Source organism: Xiphophorus couchianus, chromosome 2 (genome assembly GCF_001444195.1).
Source record: "Xiphophorus couchianus chromosome 2, X_couchianus-1.0, whole genome shotgun sequence".
Classification (NCBI taxonomy): Eukaryota; Metazoa; Chordata; class Actinopteri; order Cyprinodontiformes; family Poeciliidae; genus Xiphophorus; species Xiphophorus couchianus.
In genome coordinates, this window is record NC_040229.1 from 25,124,286 (window position 1) to 25,145,039 (window position 20,754).

The window sequence follows — 20,754 nt, forward strand, 5'->3', positions numbered from 1 at the left end:
TTACCCCTATACACTAATGTTTTTTTACAAAGGATTCACCACTGCATGCTTTATTTATGACCTTTTCTTGTTGGGGTGTGTGTAAAAGTGTTTGATATTATTAAAATAACATTTGCTAAAGAGTTTCTCTTTCTTTCTCTGTGTGTGGTGGTCCTTCGGGCGTCTTTCCATGTCACAGCAGGTGTGTGGGTGTGTGTGGGCGTGTGTGTGTGTGTGTGTGTGAAGGGTAAGGGGGGAGGGACAGAGGTGAGGGGTTGGAAGGTTGGGGAGGGTGCACAGACTGGATCGAGGCTGAGGTGGCTGCATCTTCACCTAAAGCGGAGTTTAACTTTCACTCAGCTCCTCTCACACACACAGGCTCCCTCACTGCGCAGGACTGAGATGTTTGCTTTCTCGGCTCGGGCCACCAGAGATGATGATGATGATGATGCTGCTGCTTCAGAGTAACTCTTCATAGAGCTTGCTGGAGAACAGGGTAGCGTTGCAACGCCGCAGCTAATGGGGCTGCTGCTGCTCTTTCTATCTTTGTCCCTCTTTTAATTTGGACGCTGGGGAGAAATAAATAGCTCCACACACACTGTTGGGAGGCAAATGAATGGAGGAGACTCGTGGGGAATTTCCCGAGGCTGACGTTACACCAAAAGAGATACTAGATGGACCAAAAAATGCATATGGCAGGATAATTTCAAATGTTTTCGAGCATATTTTTCTCTGGAGTTTAACTTCTTAACCTTTGACGTTTTTCGTGGAATTTAACTGGAAAGGTTGTGTAAGTTCAGTTTTTTTCCCAATCTATTCATTTATTTGTTTTAGTAAACATTAGAAATCAGTAGATAGCAGTAAATCTTAAAATCTAAAAAATGAATAAGATACGTTTTATTTATTTATTCAGTAACTCATAACGTGATTTTGTTCTTCAGATTTCTTTGGATCAAGCATGTTTGCTTTAGTGCTGCTTCACCAGTGGAGTCTGGCTGTGTTTTTGCTCTGCTTCCCAGTGACTTTTGAAGGGAGAGCAGCTGATGTGCTCATTAACAGAACGTAAGTAATATTTTACAGTTTACAACTGAATGCATAAACTTTAGGATTAACATAAAAATACCCTTGTGCCGAAATGCATCAAAAAATTCAACAAATTTTATTTAGAAAGTGCAGAACCATTTTACATGGACATAATAAAGTAAGAAACATGTGTGTGTGTGGGCGTGTGGGTGTGTGTGTGTGAGTGGGGTTCTTTCTCTTAGGCTGGTCTTAAAGTCAGAGTAGTGACAGGTCTCAGACATGTTTGTGCTGCCACCTACTGTACTGAGGTTTCCTGAATCCTGACCATAAATTTTAGCTGCCTCACATAAACTCAACACTGCAGAGTGAAAAAACCCCAAGCGCTACAGGAAAAACTAAGAATTGTTGTTCTAAATATTTAAGATATGCCAAATAAACATTTGATAATCATAAGAATGTCAAAAAAGGCTAAAAAAAATAGCACATATTGTCAGTAGATTATACTGAAGCCCCAAACATCAAAATTAAGCTTGTTTTCAACACTTTCTCTCTGTTTTTAACAAATCCTCTTTTCTGCTTCTGTCAGGAGAAGGTCAGTGAGCCACGCCCAGCTGCTGCATGACAAGAGCCGCTCCATCCAGGAGTACAGGCGCCGCACGTGGCTACAGGAGCTGCTGGAGGAGGTGCACACGGCCGGGGAGCACGTTCCACCTGCGCAGAGCCGGACCCAGAGCCAAGTGTTCAGTGGGAGCAGCCTACAACAGAAGCCCCAAGGGGCCAGCAAGGACCTCCTAGAGAGGGTAAACCTGGACGAGGCGGTTCCCCACCTCACCCAGGAGACCAACAAAGCCACGGCCTACAAGGAGCACGACCTTAAAGTTACCACCAAGAGGAAAAAAAAGGTCCGGTTAGGGCGACGGAGAGAGAATGAAAAGAAGAGGAGAAGAGCCCGTGCCGCCATTGGGAAGGGGCCGTGAAGAGACAAAGGACCCCATCTATAGAAACCCAGAACGTTTTTTCTTTTTTTTTTTTTTTTTAATGGTACTGCACTAAGACACTGACACAGACTGATCCCTGACAGACTGTTTCTGGAGTCAGGGTTGTGCTTGTATGATAAACTGTTTGTATTTTGCATACTTCCTGGAGTTTCAACATGAAATCTTAGGTTCATATTTATTAGGAAGATCGTCCCACCTCTGTAACTTGGTCGTCCCTGGGACGTCTTTTTGTATACATTGTAATCTATAACCAAACGTGTACACAGGCCGAGCAGACGAGGAAATGCTTATTTTCCATTTGCGTAAGAACCTAAAAGGAACAAGAAATCTGACAAACTGCTCAGGTCATACAGTCATGTTAAAAAGAAAGCACACCCTCTTCCAATGTCATAAATTAATGCTCTGAGCTTAATCGGCTTTTAAAAGTACTTCTCTCTTACCTCAGGTGTATAAAAACCCTCAACAGATTTCAGCATGTCATTAATCATTAAACAAAAATGAGGTCAATATGGCTGAAAGTCATTACAGCCTATCACTCAATAATTTGCTGAGCCACCATTAGCTGGATGTAGTCACTCACATCAATGCGGATCCCTTTTCTGCCCCACTCCTTCCTATACAGCATTGTTTCATTGTTTCAATGTGATTCTAGATGAGTTAAATGTCAGTAATATGGCTTCAGAACAGCCTCATGAGAACATTCGCGTGCAGACTAGCTCATGTTTGACTCACAGGCTCAAAGGTGAGTCTGGGTCCTCTGGTTGACAAGCAAGCCCAGATCATCAGCCCTCCACCGCCGTGTCTGAAAGTCGGGCTGATGCGTTGACGTGATGGTTTTGTCTCTCACCAAACCTGGTCAAGTCAAGTTTTCAGTCTTGAGGTTCACACAGATGCATTATTGCAAACCTGGCAGTATTTTGTGACGTAACAGCACTTTTCCGGCAAACCTCATTAATAATCTGACACTTCTGCGTCCTTTTCTGCTTGTACTGTCATAAACTTTTACATTTACAGGCCTGTAGAGTATGAGATGTATCTTTATGGATTCTTTGGCATTGCACATTGTGGAAGGTCCTCTCCTGGGAAGATTGTCAACTGTCTTAAATATTTTTCACTGCGAAATAAACAACTCAATGTAGACTGAGAGGCATCAGCAGCAGGTTTTTCTCCCTGACGCTATGGCAACAAAGATCTTACACCTGTCAGTGGTTAATCAATCAAGCTGTTTCAATTTGCAGAGGGTTAACTTTCTTTTTGCCTGACTGTGCCTCTGTTCAAAGGGTTCAGCCATAATTTATTTCACTTTGAAAGTCTATATTTATTTTGTGAATGTATCACGGTGCTGCTGATTTAATTCCATTATGCACTTTAGTTACATACATTGTGGTTGAAATTTAGCGTAGCGACTGTTGTCGATGGTACTGCTTTCCTTCCTCACCTCAGATCCCTTATGGACTCATAACTTATCAGAGGCATCGTCAGAAAAACGCTTCTGTTGAATTAAGTTACAGTTTGTTTGTTTTGCTTAGAATAAATAAGCCAAAGCTCAACCCAGCTTCGTTGTTCTGGACTTGCACTGAGGGAATGCTGTACATGTTTCCAGTTAATCAAACATTAAAACGGTAGCGTTTAGGTACCTTTTGATTCGTGTTGTCTTTATTGACCTTGTTGCCAGATAGGGTCAGTTCAAGTGATTTTACAGTTCTGGACAGTAGTCAGGCTTGGGTTTGGCTTGATAAAGTTGATCTCAGCTTTTGTAAAAGACGTGGTCAATCACAGTTAATTCATGGCCTAAAACGGGATAACTCCTTTAAGTGACATTTCCATTTAAAAATGCCACTTTGTAGTTCTGTTCATCTTTGCATGTCATTAAAATAAATTCATTAGTTGATCTTAAACAACAAGGCAAAACCAGCAGAATTTAGTATTTTTATGATGCTGCAGCTCCCTGGGAAGACTAAAAATAAACATTGATCTGAATTATGAAGTATTTTCAACTTCTTTAAAAACCATATATGTTTATATATTCCGCAGACTATAAATGTGAACACTGCTACAATGTAGAGCTAATTAAACTGCAGGTTAGGCATTTTTTCCTAATACAATGACATCATGAGTGTGTGACGGAGTGTAATTAGGCTGCGATTCAGAGTAATTTATGGGTTAAAACTTACCTTAGAGGTTGGTGTGGAAATAACAAAAACATATCGATGCTTATGTTGACTTTTTGGCTCATGCATCACACAACCAAGCTGTTAATGTCCCACTGGAGGACCCTGTGGCTTTTTTTTTAACAACCCCCGATAGAAAAGACACAGATACTGGTAATGGTGTGGTAACCAAATGCATCAACGTCAGCTATATCCTGTGCTAACAGCAGCAGTGTACACCACAGGCCATTAGCTGACACAGAGCCATAAATGCTGCGGAAATCCTGATAAAGCCACAGTTAGGAGCCTGCAGATCGCACAGGAGAAATCAATCAGAGCAATACGGAGAAACATTAATATCTCTGTTCTGAAGTGGCTCATAGTATCATAGTGCGACTGATATTTAAAACAAGAAAACAGTTTTCAGAACTGGGTCATTTTTAATCAAGACTGTAGCTGGATCAATGCATTTGCAGCATTAAGAAACAAACTAAAACTGAGCAGAAAACTGGAAAAGCTCTGGGAACATTTGTCATGTATCAAGCTAAGCAATCAAAGACTTTTCTACAATGAAACAACACGACATGGATGTTATTATGGCTTGTAAACATTAAAAACCCTTTGCAATGCTCTATATATTTGTTTACAGCTACAGCTGAGCACATAAAAGTGATTAAGTACGGACGTTTCACCGCCAACCTGCCAGGCACATGGAACATGTTACTGCTCTCTCTCTCTCGGTCTCTAGACAGCGGAGAACGTTTCTCTTTAAACCCAGTCGACTAGAATCAATTTGGTTCAAGCAATGTTTGCCGTTCATGCGCTCACCTTTCGCTGCCACAGTTTGTCATGAGGCCAAAGAGGCCAACGGTCTGCCCTGGTTGGAACGTTTCAACGAGACAAAAATCAGCAAAACAAACAACTTAATCCCCACGCGTTATGTGGCACTTTCATCTACAGGTGCAGCAGAGAAGGAACAGCTGAGGAACAACAATGGTGGGTGTAACTATAATTATTCCTCCTTTATTGTACTGTTATTGGTATTAGTGAATGTCAAATAGGCTCGCTTTACTCATGTTTATGAATTTTCTTATAAATGAAGATCTTTCCAAGAACAATAACACAAGTTAAAACAAAAGTTTATTTGTTTTCAGAGTATTTTTGAATGTTTTTTTTTGCTTTTGCTATAAAATTGTTGTCTAAATAAACACCTAAATTAATAGTTTTCTTTATACAGTTCTTTACAAAAAACATTTGAAGTAGTTTTATGTGCAAAAACTGTAACAGGAACTACAGACCAGGTCAATATATCTGATAAGTATATTTATTTAAGTAACTCACTTAACTAAGTGAAACTAATTGTATAGATTAATTACAGACAGATTGATGTTTTTAAGCTTTTATTTTTGTTAATTGTGATGATTTTTGCTTATAGCTATTAGTGGTCTGATGTAACCTCTTGAATATCACAACAGACCAATAAAATCCAGGCTGATGAAAAGCATGTTTAGTACCTTGCTACGGGTTGTTATTTTCAAAAGGTACTTTTGACAAATGAGCATCATCAGGAAGCATATTCTACTTTATTGAATATGAATGTTGTCAGGGATGCTGCCAACAGAATGACAGTAACATTTAATTTTCCCTTTGACAAATTCAAACATTGTTTTTTCTGGATTTTATACAATATATGCAATAGGTGTAATAGGTGGAAAAGATATTGAAATGATTAATCGGTGTCTTATTTAACAAAAAGTCAGAAAAAGCTTGCATTTTTTCAGGGATGTGCTGATGTTTTAGCAGCAACTGTGCAAATGCAGAACAGAATTTTCTTCAAAGACAAAATGACAGTCGTAGATTATTTAACGTTCACTCCCAATTACAGGCTGTTCTGTGTTCATATAACACATGAAATCCACAAAAAAATATCTAAAAGCTTCTGGTTTCTGGTATCAACATGTGTGGAAAGCCCTAGACGTACGAAAACTTCTGCAGCACACTGGTTCGTTTAGAGGAAGAACATAAAATAAAGCTTGAGAAACAAAACGCAAAAGTTTGGAAGTAATAAAAGACATTTTTTTCTTTTTTCAGGTGACCAACAAGTGCTAACATGGCCGTTCCCAACACGTATGGGGTGATCTTTGCTTGTGTCTGCGGAGTGATCCTGGGCATTGGTTTCTGTGCCAACCTGCTGGCTTTCTCCTTGTTTGCCAAGAAAAACACACTGCGTAAGAATCGCCTGGACATCCTTCTTCTCAGCATGACCCTGGCTGATTTCCTAACCCTCCTCCTCATCCCCTTCACTCTGCACTCCGCTGTAAGTCACTCTTGGCCTCTGGGCGACATCTCTTGCAAGGTCTACCAGTTCCTGCTGGCGTTCAGCCTGGCGGCGAGCACGTACTCTCTGTGCGCCGTTTCCATGACTCGAGCCATGATCATCACCAACCCGTACCAGCCTCCCACCATGGACCTGGTCATCCTCATGTTTGTCTTGGTCTGGGCCCTGAGTTTCTTCATCAGCCTGCCTCTGCGAATGTTTGCCACCAAGGAAAGTCTGAACCCGAGCCTGGCAAACTTCAGCTTCTGTCTTCCAACCATTCATGAGCACCACTACCAAGTGGTCATAAGCCAGTTCGTGCTTTATTACTTTATTCCAATGCTGGTCATCGCCTTCAACTACGTTCGCCTGGCACTCTTTCTCCACAAGAGCCCCGTAATGTCGGTGTCCAGTGCCAGGAACACCCGTAGAGCCTCTGTCTTGGTGTTTTTGGCTGCTGCTACTTTCTCCGTATGCTGGCTGCCTGGATATGTGCTGGAGCTGTGCGTGTACCTGGGACTGTACCGCCACGGACGGGCTTGGGAGACGTTTTACTTCATTTGCACCATGCTGCAGTACCTGCACCCCTGCATCAACCCGGTGCTCTATGTGCTGCTGTCCAAACGCTACCACCACAGGAGGGCAGCCTGGCTCTTCAGCTGCAGCAGGAACAGAGTGCAGCCGCAGGTCACCAGCGTCACCACGGACAGCTTCTGATGGCAGACACGTGTCGCACCATGGTTATGCTCATGTTCGTGTTTTCTGTTTTGTAATACAGTTTCAGAAACTGCTATTATTATCCAAAAAAAAAAAAAAAAAAGTCAACAACGAGAGGTTGGTTTGAAGACTGGATGTGGTGCAAAAAATCTTTAGCAATGATCAGCCTCCTAAAGTTTTTGATTTGAAGCATTGCGTAAAGATATACACACTTAGAAGGACAATGATGGACATCGAGTTACATTTGTTTCACATCAGAAGACTTCTCATATCTCTTTAGTAAATGTTGTTCCGTTTCGCGTTTTTTAAATCATGCTGTTCCCTGAGTTTTCACAACAACATGGCATGCATTATGATGCCTTGCTCTTATTTTCTGAATCAGCTCTTATTGCTGAATCTTACGATGTCAATGACAGGGAAAATATATCGCTGGTTCCTTTTATAGGCACCCCTCAAATATGTGTAAAAAATGTTAGTCTTTTATTAGAGTGGCATAATTTGATACTATTGCCAATACTTTGCATTTCTCCCTTTTGTCAACAGGACAGCACTCAGCCTTCTGCTTTAACATTTCACAATAATTCTTCTCACAGTACTTCAGAGTCCTTAGTCCTCTCCTGCACGCTCTTCTCTTCAGCTAAATATGCAGGTCTTTTTTTTATATTCAGGTCTTTGTTTAGTGTCCGGTGAACCAAGTCTGTGCTTTAGAGCATTATTCTGTTAAAAGAACCCAGTTGTGACCCATTTTCAGGTTTCTTTCACCAAATTTTTGTTTAAAACTGTTCTGGTATTTCTAAATGTTCATGATGCAACACACTCTAGCAAATTTCCCAGGACCTTTGCCTGAGAAACAGGCCCGCAGCATCACAGGCCCTCCACCATACTTGACTGAGAATATGAGGTATTTTTCTAGCTATCCATCCTGTGTTTCACACCAACCCGGCCTGCAGGTTTAGTTGCTGAAAATAATCTGTCTTGTCTCAACAAAGAGCATGGAGCCTGTAAAAGTGCTAGTAGAATTTAGCAAACTCTACATGTTTATGTTTGTGGTGGTAGGACAGAAAAAGGTTTTTACCTGACGTGCCTCCAAAACAAGATATGGAAATATTTACATATTTATAACAGAAAGTTGTAACTTATGAATTTCCAACAAACTTTGATCAGTCAAAAAAAAAATGTAAATCTTCAGAGAAATTTATTTTAAACATGTTAAAAGTGACAATTATTTGGTAAGCAGTCATTTTAATTCCTTTCGGACTATTGTACCACTGAATAAATTAAGGTTTCCTTTTTCTTTTTTCTTTTTTTTCCAGTATAATATTATCCTACTGTAATTAAAGGCATTTACTGAGGTGCCAAGCAATGTGTCAGACTCTCTATAACTGATGTTCAATTTAAAATAATTGTCCTATTTAGGCCATATAAGTAAATGCAATAATTTAGATGACTATTTTAATTAAGACAGTTATATTACATCTAGTGGCGTAACACTGTTCAGGGAGAGATTGGGAGCTATTTCTGCCTTTTCATACTATCAAACTGTAATACATACAAGGGCAAACTGATAAATTTACCCCCAACAGTGATGCCAATATCTGTTCACAGGACAGCTATTCTACCAAACAGCAATAAATCACTCAGTGGGATCTGCTGCCTCTGTAAAGGACGGCCATTAAATGTGAGCCTCATGATCCCGAAAGTGTGAGGCTACAAAAAGAGAAAGGTAAAACCGCAGGCTGAGCTGCAGCCTCTCTGTTTTAATAGAGTCATCGTAAGAGCTATTTTCAACAACCCACAGCTTAATCCCACACTGAACAAATTTAGGAGATTTCTTAACATTAATGGTGTTTTTCAATTTTAAATGCTACAATTGAATGCCGCAGATGTGCTTTAAGCACATTTTAAAGCTTTCTTTGAAAAACAACTTGTACTTGTATAGCATTTTATCGAGTCCAGAGGAGCCCAGAGCATTCAGTCACTCTCCCAGTAGCATTGTGTTAGTTTCATTAACCACTGAACTGGGAGAGTTAAAAATGCAAAAATAAATTTGGTTAATGGAAACACGTCAATTTTGGAAATTCTCAAGTTATTTGATAAAACATTTTTGAGATAGGATGAGGTGGTTTATTGGCCACATTGAAACTGCAATGGAAAGACTTTTTTACAGGAGTTAAGTGATCTGCATCTGGAAACAATGAAGAAGTCGACAGGAAGTAGTAGGAGGATGATGGTTAGTTTTCTTTTTTTTCAGACAATGTGCAGCCGGCTCCACTCGAGCTAGACCACTAGAGGAGCATCTCACAATTCACCAGAAGTTGTGCATCATTTGAAAGTGTTGAATCCATAGCTTTTCTGTAAAATAGCTGACTGCAATTTCCCCAAATCGCCGCATGCACAGCCGCTCCCAAGCTCCAACGCCTGAATGAGACCCGGACGTCTCCTCTGACGGCCAACAGATGGTGGACATTAGCGTCACAGCTGAACTATGAATATATCTTGAGTGAGTATTCACATCTGTCACTGTCACGATTTTGAATGACTTATCACGTGAACACGCTTATTCACATGTGATTTTAATTTTCTTTCAAAACACAGCAGTTGCAAAATTGTGGTTTTGTTTTTTTGACATAAGCAGAATAACGACAAAGGTTTGTAAAGAAACGTTGCTATTGAGGGGTCAGTTTGGACATCACCAACAGTCGAGGCGGGTGAATTGTCTTATCCAAAGACACAACAATGTAGATGAACAGAGTTTGAACTGGCTGCCCACTGGTTAAAGGACAGACTCCTACCACCATTTCCCAGTATTTTAGTCTAATTTGTTTTGTAATATGGATTGAATTCTCCTTCTCTACATGTAACTTGGGTTTTGTGTTCTCACAGCCCACTCTTGCTGGGATGAATGCATTTTTTTCTAGTTTAACCCAGTTGGATTCCCCCACTGACTAATGTTGTTATTATGTTTAATCCACAGTAACCAATCTCTTATCCTCAGCAAACCTTTTGAGAACCAATATGTAAGAAAAATAGCTAAAAGCTTGGTAATATTATTGCATCCCCTATGGCGGTGCACTAGTGGGAGGCAGTGAAATGCTAATGTTTGTGCTAATGTTAATGTACTGCCTTGCTATGCAAGGCAGCACACTAACCTAAGAGAGAAAGATAATACAGGCTAATATTATTGCACCCCCTATGGTGGGTGCACTAACCAGAGGGGAGTATTAAGGCTTTATTTTGAAATTTTAAGTAAGCTTCATTTTAAATGTCCAAACTAATCCCGTGAGTAACAGTGATTGGGTTAAATCGTTTCTATAATGCCCAAAAGAGCAATTACCTGATGTAAAAATTGTCAAGGCTTTTATTTTGAAATTTTCAGTAAGCTTAATTTTAAATTGCCACACTAACCCTGTATGTACCAATGGTTGGTTAAAATCAGTTATAAAATGACCAAAACACAAGTAATTCTAAAGGCCGACTCATTCCTCTTCTGTAGTAACTGACAGTTCTGCCATGTTGTAGTTCTGCCATAGTTAGAACAACAGTGATGCGTTTTTGTAGTCCTAATCAACTGCTCTGCCCTGCTCTTTGTTCTGTTGCTATGGTAATGAAGCATGTCTGTCAGTTGTGAGTGAGACACACTATCTGTTTGAGCCAGCCAGTTTGACTGAAAAAAGCAGTCCGAACAACTCCTTTCCATTCGAGAACCGTGATACATATTCGAAAACCGTTTGAAGCGTATTAGAGGGCTATTTGTCGTCCCCGATAGTCCCACGATTCATATCTCTACCTCACTCACATTATTAACAGCGATGAGAGAAAGATGGTGTGTGCGGAGGTCTGAAATTTTTCAGAAATATATGGAAGTGAATCAGGGAGAGCGTCAGTTTACCCAGGCACATGATTTCGCTCTGAAGCACCTTGACAGAAAACCATAAGCCCTAGCGAAATTTCAAAAACATTTTACCGGAGCAGGTATGCGTATCAATGTCATGACAGAGTTTGATGCCGATATGGCGATATTTGTGGGCGTGACGGCGATTTCAAAATTGTTTTGGGGTCAAAAATACACTTCATTTCACACTCTAACGGAGCGGCAGTTGGTGTCAGTTACACTCTACGTTTCGGCAGTTGGAAATTTTGCTCATTTTTCGCCTTTTACGTCGCCATCGTAACTCCGAATACCATTACAAGTAATAGCTAATTTTTCAGGGCCGCGCGTTTTGATACCACTTTTGTGGGTGGGCACGCAGCGGTACGAGCCGCATTAACGGTGATGGAAGAATAATAAATAAAGAGGCGTTCTATTGGGTGTAGAACAATAGGTGCCTGCCATGCAATGCATGGAGGCACTGCTCTCCTTATGCATTGCTATGGGCAGGCCCCAATTATCTTGAAGAACATACATGTTTAACAAGCAAGAAAATCTAAATCTCCAGTTCATCTTCATAAAAAAAAAAATCTATTAACACTCTTTGAGTCTTCACCACCAACTTCTGTTGGTGGTGAAGACTCAAGCATGTGTGCTACCCGATAAATAACTTCTACACCACTGCATTCAGACTGATCTACAGTTTCCCTTTCAAAGAGATGGAAATTACTTCACCAACATGATCATAAACCAAGATTCATTGGAAGAGAGACTAAAGGCCAAAACATGCTGCAGCCCAACCACATCATTTGAATTCCTGAGAGACTGCATTCTCAACACGCTCCATGAGTTAACCAACGTACATAGCTGACAGAAAATAGTTGCGGCAACACACTGTAAGATCAGATAGCTCCTGCCATGAGCTAATCATTCCATGTGGCGAACAGGCGAGTGTTGAAGGAGCGCTGGCTGTTTATTTATAGGCGTCTCTAAGGTTCTACCACAGGGCTTGCACTTTAGAGATAGATTCAGTTACAGCTCTGGTGAACGACAAAAATACTGCATCTGTACTGACACAAGCTGGGCTTTAAATTATTGATACGAAGCTATGGGGAGACAGTTCTAAGAACATGTAATACTTCATATGGATTTACATTGCGACAGAGCTGTGATACAGAGCGTTGCAATTACAGACTTCCGTGTTTTATTGAGATTTTGTAAGATTAACACAAGGCTAACACAAAGTACTGTATGATTGTGGAGTAGAAATAAAATCACTGTTTTTTTTAATAAGTGGGAAAATGCAGGGCAATCCCAGAAAAACCCCAACCATAGGCTACAAAAGGAACATCTTTATTGCTTTTACATTGGTATCATGCACTATTTTGTGTATTCCAATCACACACAATGACAATAAATAGATACTTTTAGTTGTCATGTAGCAAAATGTAGAAAGGTTTATGATATTTGAACCTTTTCTCCAAGACACTGTGAACAAAAATTCTGCTTTTCCGCTGAGTGAACAACTCTCCAGGTGCTGCTATCTTCCCCAAAACCAGGCAGCAAGTTTCCTCAGAAATAAATCCAACAGTAGCATTTATGCGCTGTGAAACCGAGTGAAAGAAAGCTCTCCATTTTAATGGATCCGTATGGATTCTTAAGGCTTATTTTAAAGCTACAGGATTTCCTTGCAGTGTGTTCAGTCACAGGGCATTAACCTGAAGCCCCCAGGACTAGCGTGGCCTGACGCTGCAGTCCAGGCGTTTGTTGACATTGTAAGTCTTGTTGTAATATGTAGGTACATGACAGGTGAAGTGCAAAAAAAATGGAAAACGCTGGAGTTAACACTGAGTAAACTAGGCTTCAGAACAAGTGAGGCCTTGTAAGCGCCAGTGTAAATGTGGCACTTCCTACAAAATAAATAATCAGGAGGAGAAAAATCTGCGCTTGCTTCAAATAACTCCTGCAATTATTTTTACAGGCAGAATGTTTTAATCATTTGATGATTTAAAAACAGCTTTAGGCTTAGATTTGTTTCTGAACACACCTCTGTTCAGCGTCCAGTGGATTGTTTTTGTTGCCACAATAAATAAACTAGAAGCAACTTTGCGTGGGGGTCAACGTCCCACTGGCCTTGCAGAGGAAACCATGCAACATTCACTGCAACATTTTACTGCCCAAATATCAAGAAATGCTGCTGCTGGAACTTCTTGTGTTTTCTTGTGCATTTCTGAGAATACAATTTAAACAGCAAGTTGTTGTCTGCATTGTTCAATTCAGAAAGGTTGCACCAAATTTACAGCAAATGTCATTTCAGTGTACTTTCAAAGCAATCACATCGAATTGGGAATGTCAGTCATGCTTGCTGCAGCTGTGCTAATGGTGGAGACACATCTTAGCACTAAAGGCAAACTGTTTATCCGTTGTCCTCGGTGACCAGGCTAACTAGCTTTAGCATTCATGACAGGGGACTAGCTGTCGCTCTGCAGAGAGCAGCAGGACCACAGGGAGGAGGCAGAGGAGCTGGATTATTTTCACAGATTATCTGTCATGTTATTCTGTCAGGACGTGGCGACAGTTTTAACAAATATGTAAGGAAATGTACTGTTTATAAATTCACATACACCTGACATGAGAGTTGGAAAACTCCAGTTACAAACAAAAATAGGAAGTAAATGGAACAGTGTAATCAGGGAGACAGACAATAATGAAATATGTAGAATTACCAAATCTAAAAGAAAAAAGAAAAACCCTTCCTGTTTGATTCATTCAGAAATTCTACCTTAACGGGTGGGAACCCAATTTCAATACCTTATTTGAACACGGATGGATATTTCTAACTCTAATATTGTGCATGTAGGAAACATTTTTGTTTTTTAGCCTGTTGTATTCTTGTTGAGAGAGACAATTGCCAAATAATATTGTGTCAAATTAGAATTCACGATAAAATAGCTTTGAAAGGTGTGACCTACAGAAACACAGTGGAGCATACCAGAAATATCCGTCTGCTGATTGACTCAAGACTTCAGCTGGACTTGGAAAATAAAAGATTGAGAGCATCTCTGGGTAATAAGTTATTGTTTTACTTACTAGGATCACCTAGAAAAATCAAATCTGAGCAAAACTACAGTGTATGATACTTTTTTCCCCAAAGGGAATATTCATCAGTCACACAGAAATATTTAATGTCTAAGGAAGTCAACAGAAGCTCAGGCAGAAGGCTCTGCATGCTAATGTCAGAGGAGTCTTAGAGTAAAGCGATAGCAAAACAAAGTTACTAATAAAAATTTTCCTGAGACCTTTGAAGTCCCCCTTGATTAACAACCCATGTGTGGTCCTCCTGTGAACTGATCCCTAGTCGCACCCTGTCTGAATGCTGGACAGCTCGGTCTGCTAAAAAAGGAAAAAATTTGATCAAGGAGTGAAACAATAATCCAAACTAGGAGTGAGACCCGCCCATGCCAAGGTAATTCAAAGGAACCCATCCCTCCGGATCCGAGATATCCGGTGTCATGTCTTGCTGCATGCCTCATCGCCGATCAGCAAAAACATGAACATCAACTTCAGATGACACCGGGCTAAATTTGGTGGCTATCAAAACGCAGGAACTGGCAAGGAGCTTGGCCAGGGGGTCCACTTTCCCTCGTGGAAGCCCTTGGTTTGAGCACTTTACTTTGATGGATCTAAGTTGAAGTACGGGTAATGAGGACAGTATAAACATAGCGTAGGCTCACTGGGCCCGAAACTTTCACACTAGTAATTAGAGGCAGCTGCGCTGCCCTCAGATCGTTGCCAGGTGATCAGGCTGATGAGTCTGGATTACATGTAGTATTCACGAGTTTGCATCATTGACGCCCTATCACTGACTAATAATATCATAACTTCATCAGAACTGTACAACACGGAGGGAGAAAATCCATAAATTCTTTTTAATTAACATAAGCCTGAACCATAATAAATGAAACATTGTCCAACACTTTGATGCATAATGATGACTCTTGACAAAATGTAACTTTCACTTGTTTTCTGTGTGGTGTCTCATTTTTGCATTTTTGTGTTTTTATGGTGCGAAGCACTCTGAACAGCCTCATCGCTGTTCAACATCGCTGAAATATGCCATACAAATAAACTTGACGCAAACTTGATTGATAAGATTCCAATTGAAAGTGTGATCCAAGATACAATTAGAAGTGACATTTCTGTTTACTGTTGCATTAACATCCACACTGTGAAAAATATCAATCCTCGTACCAAGGATGGAAGTTGGTGGGAATATGTGTGGGGGCACTGAGAAAGATTCCTTGCAGACAGCAACCATTATCGGTCACTCTGTGTCGTAAACTGAGCTCAATGTTTCTGTTTCGTTGTAGCCATCAGACTGGTGACCCTTTCATTGACTATTTGCATTATTTTAGTGCCAAAAAGACCAACTCACCTAGCAACCTTTGTTCCTTTCAGCCACTTCTCTTATACCAAAGATGGACCAATATTTATTTGATATTTGTTGCCTCATTGGTAAGACTGATGTTTTCTGAGATACCAGTACCATCTTACACACCTTACAGATTCACTGTATGACACAATAGACATGAAACAGCTTGACTTGACTTTTAGCCACTTTGGGCAATATCTATGCATGAAGCATTGGCTACAAAAGACCCAATTTCCCACAGTATTTCTGACAACTGAGGGCAACGACTTGACAGCCTGAAAGACTTAAAAAAACGACATTTGTGGACATTCAACGTGTAGAAGGAAGCGTTTCTCACTTCCCACAGAGTTACATCAGTGGCATATTGACTTAAAACGTCTTTCACATAAGATTGTGGTTGTAATTGCAATTTGTTTCCAATTATGATCCTACTCCTCACATGCAATGTCAAGGGAAGTTTTTTTTCTTTCATCATTGTAAAATGAAAAATGAAAATGAGTCTTTCACTATTTGGAAAACTGTGATGTACCTCATTATTTTATTGCTTTCCAACAGATCTTTAAAGTAATAATGTTTATTTACTTGGTAGCACTAGAAGAAGTGGAGATGGTGGTGAAATGGACCTTGTTGTTCACCTGCACAACAGGCCAGGAGACGCAACTGGCTGTCTACAAGAACAGACAGAGAAAATTATGCTTCGGTGTTTGCAGCAAGATGTATAATCTGGAGAGTTAAATCTTTTCTACCATCAGCTGTGGCTTACAAAACTCTGATGTAGAAGTCTGGTTTGGTTCTGGGGATCGCTCTGGAAGCACTGAAGATGATTGTGCAAATCTTAATCTTAATCAAATGAGCAACATCGTGGACAAACCTGAGCATCGTCTTCATAAGACTGTCACAAAACAGCAGACTGTCTTCAGTCAGAGGCTTCTTCTGATTCGCTGTACGACAGACTGCTACAGCCATCACCATCTACAACAACTCAGGAATTTGGGAAACATAATCTGTGAAGTCAGGTAAAAGTTTTGAAGCTCCAAGTTCTGAAAAATACTTTGAGTTTTATGAAAGCACCCTGTAACTCCATGGAAAGAAAACAGTATTTTACAGGAAAGGGCCTAGTAACGTCCAAAAGAGTAAAGTTAAGGGAAAGTTCAGGCAGCTACACAATAGGACCACAGACCATAAGTTCAAGATTTCTGAGAGAACCCGGTATTTTGTTAGTACCCTAAGTTCTGGTATAGTAATCTGAAAGGTCTAGTAAAGTTCTACAAACTGCAAAACAAGTTCTGTAAGAAGCTCTGGAAGGTGTAGAAAAATAATGCTAAAGTTTTTAAAGCTACTGTGCTACTTATAGGAAAGAAACATTTAAAGTGCAAGAAAGTTGCATAAATAGTTTGAACAGTTTAGACAATGAACAAGTAACTTTCAACTAAAAAACCAGTAAAATTGAAAGTTGAAAATGAATAAATAAGCAACATGTATTTTTATTGACTCTGTTGCTGTGCACTATTTCAACAATTTCAAAAATGTATATCCTTTAACAAACCTGATATATTTTAGCCCAATTTTAGCTTAAACAGTTGTTTTAATGAATGGCAATTATTAAAAACGTCTCTGAATTTTGTTATGTAAAAGCAATATGGATTGAAATGCTAACAATTATTTGTGCTCTGATTGTCATGAAGACTGAATAGAAAGTATTGACATTGTCATCACACACACACACACACACACACACACGCACGCACGCACGCACACACACACACACACACACACACACACACACACACACACACACACACACACACACACAGGCACTATTTCTTTATTTTAATTTGAGCAGAGTGGATTACCCTAAAACATTTTGAGTGCTACTATTGACCATCTAAAAACTTCCCTTTCAATTTATTAAAATCTTTCACACTCAAACACGATATGCACCTGTATTCACTTACCACTCATACGTCCACGCAGACACAGACATGCATGCACTCAGTTCAAATAGTTGGCCTAGGGTTCAGGAAGACATGAGAGCCGAGAAGAGTTGCTGACACAGGCAGTTACTGTGATTACCTCATGTCTGTCATGGCTTTGAAAGGAAACCCATCCTCAGTATATTTAGACAAAGACAAGCTTTAAAAGATGGAATAATAAATAATACTGTATAGCCTTGCAAAGGTATTTATACTGTCTATTTTTATTCATATTTCGTTACTTTATAACTGCAATACCTAATGGTAATTTATTCAGATTTTATTTTCCAGAAGTTGTGCAATATTTTGAGTGATCCACTTTTCCTTTACTTTATATCCCTAATAGCTTTGCGTGTACGTAGAGACTAATTATTTTTGATTATTCTTCATTTCAGATAAATTCGGGTTCAATCAAGTGGGACATTGCTGGGTTTGTTGACAGCAATGTCCATCTGTGGTCACAAATTTTCCAATTAAATTTGGTTCTGGACTTTGACTGGGTCTTTGTGGCAAATGAATAACCTTTCATCTAAACCAGGCCACAATGCCACTACTTCATCGCTTAGATAAAAATAGATCCAACTGTATGTGTAGGGTTGAGCTGCTGCTGGGAGGTGAACATCTCTCGTTTATTTTGCTATAACAGGTTGTTTTTTTAAGCATTGTTCTTTATTTAGTTTGTTATCATTTCTCACCATCGTTTCTTTCCATGCCCTTCCCATCTTAAGATGTTAGACCGAAGAGAGTTAGATGAAAAGTTCAAAGTTTGGGATTTTGGTACCTTGCTTTAACCCTCTCTTCAGTTTTATCCCTTATATTGATTTTAATGATACTTTTTGTTCATTGACATTCACAAACATACACAAATGCATTCCCTAGCTTCCAGATGTTTATACAGTATTTAACACGTTTTGAAAGCTGTGCATTATGCAAATATGCACTACTTTGTGTTTGTTTAGTAAGATAAAGTCAACTAAAATACATCAAGGTTTGTTGTAATGATAAAGTTTTGAAAGACAAGGCGATATGCTGGGACAGACTTTAGAATGGGCATACTGGGGCAGTAGGTCGGGCAAAGATTTGTATTTTCTACCTTTTTTTTCATCATTTTGCGAACATATTAGTCTATATAAATCTAATTCATGTGAGTTGCAATATTTTAGGATTTTTATGAACATGAACTCAATTTCTTGGGCAACAACACGGACAGATGATTGTTGGCTAGAGGACCAATTAAACCTGCAATGCATCAGTCAATGTCTGCTGATGTTCAGACAGCCTATTAATGTAATTTGCATGATAAAATAATTTTTCCTTAGTGGATAGGACACTAAGACGTGCTTCAGCCCAGGGACCCGCATCCTTGTAAAGCTGGAAAAAATGAAAACAAGAGGCCTAAGATTTCTGTAACTTTAAGAATAACAGATTAATGATGCTAACACCATAACACCAGTCAACAAAAATATCTCCATTTTGCGTAGCAGTTTTGGTAGTTAATCTTTACCAACGAAAATGACATGCAAGATGAGTGACTTAACAGTATTTTGTCACTGAGGGGTCTCCTGCCTTCATAGGTTGAGCCATTAATAACGATGGGAGGTCCCTCACTGTCAGCAGTCGTTCGTCCTGCCAGCGTTATGGCACGCCTCCCTCAGGCTTCATTAGGACATTCTGCCACACAGCTTAGTCCACCCTATATCCCTCCACGTATCCCTCCACAGAGAATGCAACACACTCGTGTCAAACAAATAGCAGCTCGCAGAGCTGAAGGCTTCAGGGGTGAACGCTTCCTAAAGTGGAGGAATGTCACGGCGAATGCATTTTAAACAAATACGCTCTTCACATTTGTTCGGGCTGAATTTAGAGACACAGTGTCCGCACTTGTTTGTTATTGTACGTTTCCGTGGATACAGTCTTGACCTGACGTGGCTGCATGACCCAGATGTCATTTGCCGCGTGCTACATGCTAACACACAAGCAGCAGGTGACACCTAGTCCATAAACTTGATATTTTACTTTATATCCTGCTCTTTTGTTCGACAAAAATCACGCTCCTCTGATGTGAGATGTAACCCTCTGAGAGTGAAAGGGTTCTTGTTTTCCTCATAGCAGGTTTGGAGCTACAGCACATTAATTCAAACCATCCGTCCTGCGTTTGTTGCACTGATTAGCACCCCCCCCTCCCCATGCTATTCTTGGAGTCATTGTTTAGCCTACAACTGTGGTGTCTTATATACAGCATTATGAAATGACTGCAATTGAAAACAGCTAGTTATAATTAGATCACAGGAGTTTACAGTCTATAACTGGGCCACATTGTCTAAAGCTTGAGTCATTCACTTTGTGTGGGAAAGACTGAAATCAAGAAAGACTTAAATGTACTTTTAATCCAACACTGGTGCTTTTTCAGGAGCTTCCCCTGATCTAAGATCTCATTTTGCAGTGAATGTATTCTTCTCTACCGTGAGAAACACTGAGGCCACTTGTATTGCAGACGTCGCTGCGTTCAAAGTACTACAACTGAGCCCTTAGAGTGCAGCTAAGGATGAATGTTATTTTGGCTGTGGCTTCATGAAGGCGCTATCCACTCCCACTACTCAGGTGTCAGTGAAGCCAGCACTTTCCACTGGCTGGGTCCAGGATGGCCACTGGCTTTATTCGAACATTCAGGGTCTTTTGCCTTATTAGTTCCAGGGCACATCTAGCAGGAGTTGTAAGAGAGGAGAAACAACGTCATTCTGCTTCACAAGTTGTATGTGTTTGGTTATAAGGATACCTGTCAAGTCTCCGGTTTGGCTGGGAAACTATCGTATTTTATCCCTCTGTCCTCTATTAGTATTCTCCCGTAAATGTCCCGTAGTAGAGTAATTACGTCGCAATCCACCCCACGTTCTTAAGGTAGTCGGTAGTTTTCTCCCCACCCTTTCTTAAGATAGTCTTCTTCTCAGAATCCCCCCCACACCCTACGTTAACACTTACCCTACATACCCCATCCTCCACCCATCCACCTCGGACAGATAAATATTTCCCGTATTCTCAAGTCCAAAACTTAACAAGTATGGGAAGGGGCGCTGTGACTCAAAGTAGATCCAGTCTGAGTCCTGGAGGTTCCCAGTGAGACAAGAATAACCTCCTGACTTCATGAATGAAGGACTTGCAGGGATCAAGACTTCGTTCCTGAGCTGAAAACAACCTGGGCCTTCAGTAATAAATACAGTGCCTTGCAAAAGTCTTTGCCCTCCCTAAAAATGTTTTTATTTATTTTTTCACACACACAAACTTCCATTTGTATTTTAG

The 20,754-nt window shown here is 40.2% G+C and overlaps 2 protein-coding genes across 2 annotated transcripts; both read left to right on the forward strand.

Moving 5' to 3' along the window:
• Positions 1-292: 292 nt before the first annotated feature.
• On the forward strand, positions 293-3,636 carry pthlhb (parathyroid hormone-like hormone b). Its single transcript, XM_028028830.1, has 3 exons — positions 293-769; positions 921-1,041; positions 1,589-3,636. The coding sequence occupies exons 2-3, from the start codon at positions 938-940 to the stop codon at positions 1,977-1,979; spliced, it is 495 nt and encodes a 164-aa protein (XP_027884631.1). The 5' UTR covers positions 293-769; positions 921-937; the 3' UTR covers positions 1,980-3,636.
• A 1,311-nt stretch (positions 3,637-4,947) lies between these two features.
• Positions 4,948-8,317, forward strand: LOC114161638 (galanin receptor type 2). The gene is made up of 2 exons (XM_028045072.1): positions 4,948-5,146; positions 6,242-8,317. The coding sequence occupies exon 2, from the start codon at positions 6,261-6,263 to the stop codon at positions 7,182-7,184; it is 924 nt and encodes a 307-aa protein (XP_027900873.1). The 5' UTR covers positions 4,948-5,146; positions 6,242-6,260; the 3' UTR covers positions 7,185-8,317.
• Positions 8,318-20,754: the final 12,437 nt, after the last annotated feature.

What these genes read in the sequence shown, in the direction of transcription:
- pthlhb (XM_028028830.1), top strand. Translation starts at nt 938, where the DNA reads ATGTTTGCTTTAGTGCTGCTTCACCAGTGGAGTCTGGCTGTGTTTTTG. An exon ending in GATGTGCTCATTAACAGAAC is followed by an intron (nt 1,042 to 1,588) that starts GTAAGTAATATT and finishes TGCTTCTGTCAG; the next exon opens with GAGAAGGTCAGTGAGCCACG.
- LOC114161638 (XM_028045072.1), top strand. Translation starts at nt 6,261, where the DNA reads ATGGCCGTTCCCAACACGTATGGGGTGATCTTTGCTTGTGTCTGCGGA.